This window comes from Pteropus alecto, unplaced genomic scaffold (assembly GCF_000325575.1).
Source record: "Pteropus alecto unplaced genomic scaffold, ASM32557v1 scaffold533, whole genome shotgun sequence".
Lineage (NCBI taxonomy): Eukaryota > Metazoa > Chordata > Mammalia > Chiroptera > Pteropodidae > Pteropus > Pteropus alecto.
In genome coordinates, this window is record NW_006434719.1 from 139,038 (window position 1) to 146,820 (window position 7,783).

Consider the following 7,783-nt stretch of genomic DNA (forward strand, 5'->3'; position numbering starts at 1 on the left):
TTAATTAATTATTTTATTCTACATTACTGAGCACTTAACAAATGTAGGGCCTTTTGAAAGCTACAAAATTGAACAGGAAATGGGCTTGTCTCTTAAGGCTTCAATATTTAAGCAAATAACTGTAGTAAAAAAAATAGGATAATATCATAAAAGAAGTACAGCACATTTAATATGTATAAACAAACAAACAACAAACAAACAAAAAGATTAATTTTGACTAGAAGACCCAGAGAGTAGAAGCATGGAAAGTATATATATCAAACAGAGATAGAGAGGGTGGGGAAGAGGGGTTAGGATTGTAGGAGAACATAATGTTGCAAGCAAGTAATAACTGTAAGTAATTGTTAGATTGTACAATGTGCTCCAGAGAAAAGTGCAGATCCTAAAAGAAGTGGACACTTGATAAATTTCAAGTTCATAGAGCACTTTAATTATCGGACTCAGAAGTTTGTATTTTATTCTGAAAGCAAATAAGAACCATTGAGGAAAGAGAAAATAGCATTATCAAACCCACAAAAAGCCTCTGTTTCTGCCCAAGCATCTACCAAGAAATTCCAACTTGTTATCATAGCTTCTGTGTTAAGTCCATTAAAAAGGCAGCACAAATTCTCAGAATTCCAGAATAATAGATAGGTTTTAAAGAACTTAAGATCCTACTATTCCTTTGGCAGAAAATCGTTAATAATAAAATCCATACTATAATTATCCCATAGAGTACTGGAGGAATTCAAATTATGGTTATCTCAACCTCATTCATCACACAACACTGGAAGCTGTGCTTGAAATTCAATGAAATGCAAAGAAACCTGCAAATTTTAATTATCATCCCAAGGAGTTCCTGTGACTCTGTGACTGAAGCAAAAATCTCTATCAGGGGTGAGGGGGGTTGAGGTGAGTCTCTGTGATTCAGGAGGTTAGGATGCTGGCAAACCTGATTGTTCATTCAGTGGAATTCTGAGTGTTCAAAGGTTTCCTGTTATTTAATGCGAATTTGAAAAAAAAAAAAAAACATAGAAAGAGGAGAATCAATTTGATTTGAGATTGTATAGAGCAGTGGTCCCCAACCCCTTGACTGTGGACCAATACTAGTCCGTGGTCTATTAGAAACCAGGACACACAGCAGAAGGTGAGTAGTGAATAAGTGAGTGAAACATATTTGCAGCTGCTCCCCAGTGCTAGCATCACTTCCTCAGCTCCACCTCAGATCATCAGGCATTAGATGCTCATAGGAGCACCAGTTCCTGGTGCCAAAATGGTTGAGGACCGCTTGCATAAAGGAAAGAAGAAAAGATACAATTTGCCGGTCATGTGCCAGACACCGTGCCAGGCACCTTAGGGAACCCAAAGATGAATAAGGTGCAGTTCTCATAGAATTCACAATCTAGAGATGAGCATGGGAAAGTGATAAAACAGAGCATATGTGACAAGACAAGATGGTATGGAGGTTTCAAATTAGGTAGATGTTGCATTGATGAAACTAGGTAGGTTGATAAAACAAGGATTCAGCGGTAAGGAAGTGCACATCATGTTCTAAGAATTTCAATGACTAAATTGGCTAAAGCTGTACATGAAGAAAACAGTGTGAAAGTTGGGTTCATATTACTAATATGTTAATATAACTTCTATTCTCTTCCCATTCAGAGATTATTCTATTATTATGAAATTAAGTGAGAGCTAAATATATATCAAAATTTTACAAATTTGGTTAAATTAATTACCTTTTCTAAAACTTCATCAGAGGCTTCATGATTGGCATCCAGCAGAGCTTGACCAGTCTCATCAGCAGATTGAAAGCGGTCATCATATGAGTCAATCTCATGCTGTGGCGACAAGACAAAATGTCTTAACATTCAGCAAGAAAACTTCTGGTATTCTTGGCACCTCCCTTTTCCTCTTAATGGGGAGGACTTTTCCCTCTACCTTATGCTGCTGATGCCTGTCCAGTAAGGCTTCCCCACCAGCCACATCTGTGGGCAGCTCATCAGCATTGATCAGAGCAGTCTTCTCCTTCATCCATCCTGAGAGCTCATTATAGTCAGATAAGAATCGTTGGTACCTGTAGGAAAGGTAAGGTAAAGGCCAGGGAGGAGAGACTAGGTGTAAATGGACTTTGGATGGAGAGTTAGGATTGGGTTGAGCTAAAATGTGAGATATGTTCCTCACTCTAATCCTACCCTTCCCCTTTCCCTGATTTACTCCCTATTCCTTTAGTGGTGCAAGTTTAAATCCTTTTCTCTGGGTTGTATTCCTTGAGTAGGTGTGCCATTGTGTGGTGAGGCACAGAGGCATTACATCTCCAACATCACGAGTTCACACCTATCCCAGAGGCACTTGAAGCAGAATAGAGTACTCCCAATGAAGCCTATAAATAATCACATAACATAAATGACAGGAAGCACCTTGTGAAAAGAGTTAGGGAATATTGATAGGGTTAGGAGCCCTCTTGTATCTTAGTTCACTCTTAACCTTATTAATAAAAAACAAAAAACAATTCAAAAAAATTAAGTGCTCAGCATTTGAATTTAAATCATAACAGTAAGATAAACACCATTTCGGGCAATTTAACAACTAACCGTAAAATTAACTACCCAGTTTTTTGGCAAGCCAACCCACATTCAAGAAATAATTCTAGACTTATTTGTATGCTCTTCAGCTTGGAAATTTCTTGCAGTTCCTTAACTAGGGCCAGGAGTTTGATATTTCTTTAGCTGCTTTTCTAGCTCCATGAGCCGTTTCATAGCATCCTACAACTATACAAACTGAAGAAGACAGAAAGAGGGCAGGTGCGGGGAGGTGTCATGCTAAGTATTATATCACCTGCAAAAGATTTCTTTTGGCAAGTTAAAATTTCTTTTGCATTTGCTCAGCAGGCAGGAAGTCTGGGGCCCTCATTGTTTTACTGCTTTCATTCTTTTGTTTTTGGTATTATGCCTGAACCTTGTAGAGATAGATAGAAAAATAAAGAAGAGGGACTCCTCACCAATAAGAAGCCTGCAGCTTTGTATATCTGCTGGTAGCCAAGGCACGAATGTGTTCCCAGTTGGAGACCAGATCCTCTTTCATCTGCTGGATCTGAGGTGCATCTGAAGGATGAGAAAGCCTCAGCTTGTCTGCTTTGGCACATAACTCCTTCACCTTTAGGATGAAAAAAAAAACATAGTGGGAAATCCAAGCACTCTGATTCCTAGCAAAATTTTATTGAGGAGATGTTACAAAATAATCTTGTAAACAATAATACTTAGTAATATATTTAAATCAATATATTTATGTTCATATACAATAATAATAATAATAATAATAATAATTTACTGAGCACTTTTTGTCTGTCATTGTACTAAGCACTTCATATGCATTTTCTTGTTTTATAGACTTCCCTTAATAATACTATAAAGTACAAACTATTCTTAGTCCCCTTTTATGTAAAAACTAAGAAGTAAAGTATTTTATTTGCTCAGGATCACTCAGCTAGCAAAAGTCAGAAGCAAGGTTTAGACCTAAGTCTGTCCTTTACTTCCTTCTATACTGTTTCCGTAAATATAATTGTGGTAATCAGAAAAACTCTTCCGCCTAGGAGGACAATAAATACCAATAAGGATAAACCATTTTGAGCACAATTCCTGAGTAGCAGAGTTACAAGGGTAAAACTATGAACATGGTGACTTTCCACATGTAACCATTAGTTCTCTAATTAAATCTAACCAAAATCAGGTATTATCTTGGGTTTGGGATTTCATCATCATTATTCATTAAGTCATCGGATTTTATTATTCATCATTAGGAAGAAAGACAAAAGACTTAAATAAGCAAGAATAAAAGAAGGAGAATTGTGACACAGTTTTCAGAAACTGGACTCAAGGACAGAGCTATGATTAAAGAACAGCAAGTGGAGATCTTCCTGTGGGCTGATGCTGCTGTAGATGCTCAGGAGTAATTGGTTTAAGTTATGGTTAAAGTTAAAAGGGAAAGAAGTAAGTATGGGAATCATTCAAGAATACAAGCTTTTTCCAAATTCTAGCATGCCTATGTCTACTCCTCTAGGTATAGGAACTGAGATTTTTCAGCTTTCAAAAGAGAAACCCAAGGTAGATTTAGTAATATGCTCAAATGTCTCTGAGTTTGTTATAAAAGGGGAACAAGGAATTTATTCCCTTACTTACTGAGTGATGAACAAAAAGAAACAGAATTCAACTGCAAAAGAAGAAACTGGAAGGAAAGTGCTCTGACCACAAGGCCCTGAGTGAAATTAGGAAACCGTTCTAGGAGGTATATTTTTGTTATTGTTTTTTAATCAAGAAATTCAATTTTAAAATTTATTTTATTTTATTTGACTGCAAGGGTTATGAAAAGTTATGGGTTTCTCTGAAAGAAATGGGTGTGCCTCAGTTGTTGGTTGTCCTAATGTATAACCTGAATCGTGGACAAGAAGCCACTGTCAGGAAAGAATATGAAGTGGCAGAATAATTTCTTATAGGTTAAGTTGTCAGGCAAGGGTTCATTTTCTCTCCCTATTTATGTGACTTATGTGCAAAAGATATATGAAAAACTGGGCTGGACTCAAAGAAGAGGGTGTGAAAATTAGTGGAATATCAATAACAAGATCTGTAGATGACGCCATCCTACTGGCAAAAAGTAGCAATAATTTGAAATGACTTCTGATGAAATTGAAAGAATAAAGCGCTAAAGTGGGATTGCATTTGAATTCACAAAGAGAAAAGAATTCAAACTACAGAGGAAATACACAACTTTAACTTAGACAATGAAGACATTGAAATTGTTAAATATTTTGCTTCTATAGGTTCGGTCATCAATTCAAATGGAGGCTGCAACCTAGAAATCAAGAGAAGGCTGAGATTAGGAGTGCCAGCAATTAGAAAAGATCACCAAGAGCAAAGATGTGTCATTAGAGACCAACACTAAGATCATCCACACCCCTGTATTAGTGATAACTATGTACAGATGTGAAAGCTGGACATCGAAAAAAGCTGATAAAAAAAAATGGCTCATTTGAATCGTGTTATTGGAGGAGAGCTCTACAGGTACCCTGGTTGCCAGAAACATGAATAAGTGAATCTTGGAGCAAACTGAGCCTGAAATATCACTGGAGGCAAAAATGACAAAACTGGAAGTATCTTACTTTGGGCACATCATTAGAAGACAGGGTTCTTTGGAAAATACAGTATTGCTGAGAAAGTAGAAGGCAGCAGGAAAATAGGAAGACCAAATATGAGGTAGATTGATTGCATAAAAGAAACCATAAGCATGAGTCTACAGGAGCTGATCAGAGCTGTTGAGGACATGCCATTATGGACATCACTCATTTATTCACAGGGTCTCCAGGAGAAGGAGTCAACTCAGAGGCACATAAAACACATAAAAAAACATAGATGTATATTTATATATAAATAATTTTAAAAAATAAAAATTACCTAATATTCACATATAAGTTATGAACCAAAAAGAAGAGTTATGTTCAAGGGCCACAGAATTTCTACTTCATTGAAATAGTGAATTTGGAGGCAAGATAATCATCAAATATCTCTTCCAGACATTCCTCCAAACGTGGCTTACCTTGTCATCCATGACTGCAAGATTTCTCTCAAATCCCTTGTGACTGTGAAACAGTGCCTCAGAACTAACAAGGTCTTTTCCATAGTCCTCAGAGGTTAGTTGAGGCTCTTTCTCCTTGATCCACTGAATAGCTTCAGTCACATCCCTGCCAGACATTCACATGAGCTCCAGCAAAAGAAGATGGCAGGTATTCCAGGGCAAACAGAGCCCACAGGAAGGCCCAGTCTAGTTCATTCAATTAGAAATTTCCCTGTCTTCCTATACTCTAGCAAAAAGTAATGTAAAAAGTTCTTGCTTTTAATGTTTTCCATTAATATATAGAGACTTAGGCATCCTGACAATTCAGCCTCCAGATATATCTCCCATATCTGGGCCAACTCTTAGTGAATTTCTTTCTTTTTCCCAACTCCAATTCTTAATCTGCTTTTTTGCCTCTGCAGAACTTCCACCACTAATTTACCAGTGCTATTTTTACTGCTTTGGGTTCCAATCACCACAACTTGGATATAGAGTGGGTAACAGTTTTTTGTTTTTGTTTTTAACTACCCTTTCCCTTGTTACTTTAAAGGCAAGCACACAATTTTCTTTGTTTTGAGGTATCAGCCACTAATTGTTAATAGTACACAGATGCTAACACAAGTTAAAAACAATGCTATTGAAGAGTTTCCTATAATGCAGTGCCCAGATTCATACCTTTTGAATCTCTGGAGGTCTGCAGCATTGGACAGTGTCCTCTGTCTCTGGAGAGCCAGACCATGGAGACGCTCCCAGGAGACATTCACCTCATCCTGCTTTAACTTAATCAAAGGCAGCTCAGGGTGGTTCTCCTTTGAGAGGAAGAAAATTATGGAGTTATGCAGGGGTGAGATTATTCCATTATTTAAACACTTTATTTCAGACTGGTTTATATATTGTTAGAAGTGAAAAATGGCCAGACAGCCAGATATTGAAATTCACTTTTGCCCTGATCCCTAGCTCTAACCTCTTCTACATTACCAAAATCTAGAAAACCAACCTACAAAAAAATATTGTATCTTTTTTCCACAGCACTGGTCTAGCCTACTAACACTCTTTGCCTAAACATGATGTTTTCTTTCAGAACATCTTGTTTATTCCTGCTAAATCCCTTGAAAATCCTAGAAACAAAAAAAAAAAAGAAGAAGAAGAAAAAATTCCCTTTGTGAAATATGATTTAATTTTCCAAAATACTGTGGTTCTTAACTCTTTTGAGATCCTGACACCTTTGAGAATCTATAAGAACAATTTTCCTCCACCCAGAATTATACACAAATGCACACATATTTAACGTTGTAGGAAATTCCATACATTTTTGTAAGCTATCCGAAGCAATGAGATTTATGAATACCAGATTAACCTAGAAGCATCAGACTATTTTGATACTTGGAAACTTTGAGTAGTTCCCATATGTCCAAGACTGCATAGTCCTTCTGTTCCTGTTTCTTTCCATTTCCATTTACATTCCAAAGCTTCTTCAGAGAGAATTTTCTTCGTTCTCCTTTCTGAGGGTATGATTTTTTGTATTGTAGCTATGTGAGCCCCACTTCGAAAGAGCAAGAGATAAACTCTGTGTTGAATTAACCCTTCCTATGGTTGGCAGAAAAAAAAATGGTGACGTTATTTTACCATGAGAGTCTCCTTCCAAAAGATGGAGTCTATTTCCTCATGCTTTGGATCAAAGTTGGCCTGTGACTGCCTTAGCAATAAAATGTGACAGAAACAATAGTCTATTAACTCCAGCACTTAGGCCTTAAGAGGCATTTCAGCTTCTGTTCAATGCCTTCGTGAAACACTAACACATAAAAAAAAAAAAAAATCATAGGCTACTGAAATATAAGGAGACCATGTGGAGAAAGCCTTCGTTATCTTTGCCAAGGCCCCAGACATGGGAGCAAGGCCATTTTAGATCCTCTACCTCAACTGAGCCACCAAATAACTACAGACACTTAAAAATACCAGGTGAAATGATCACCAAATCATCAGGAGAACTGCCAAAATGAGCAGCTGAATCATTGAATGATGAATCAGTGAATCTGACTCACTGAATTATGAAAAAAAAAAATGTTTGTTGTTTTAAGTTTTGTGGCAGTTTGTTAGATAGCAGTAGATAACTGAAAATTTTCTACAAGTGAAAGATAGTAGACAGAGAAAATTTTGAAACTGTTTGAAATATAGCCTGGAAAAAAATAAAGAAACA

General features: G+C 36.9%; 1 protein-coding gene across 1 annotated transcript in view; it reads right to left on the reverse strand.

The window, feature by feature from the left end:
* The window catches only part of SPTA1 (spectrin alpha, erythrocytic 1), an 81,498-nt gene that overhangs the window by 68,697 nt on the left and 5,018 nt on the right, over positions 1 to 7,783 (reverse strand). The window contains exons 5-9 of the mRNA XM_025045239.1: positions 6,262 to 6,395; positions 5,569 to 5,713; positions 2,981 to 3,135; positions 1,921 to 2,056; positions 1,719 to 1,820 (exon numbers count right to left, since the gene is read on the reverse strand). Of these exons, the coding sequence (XP_024901007.1) occupies positions 1,719 to 1,820; positions 1,921 to 2,056; positions 2,981 to 3,135; positions 5,569 to 5,713; positions 6,262 to 6,395 (672 nt within the window). The remainder of the gene's footprint in view (positions 1 to 1,718; positions 1,821 to 1,920; positions 2,057 to 2,980; positions 3,136 to 5,568; positions 5,714 to 6,261; positions 6,396 to 7,783) is intronic.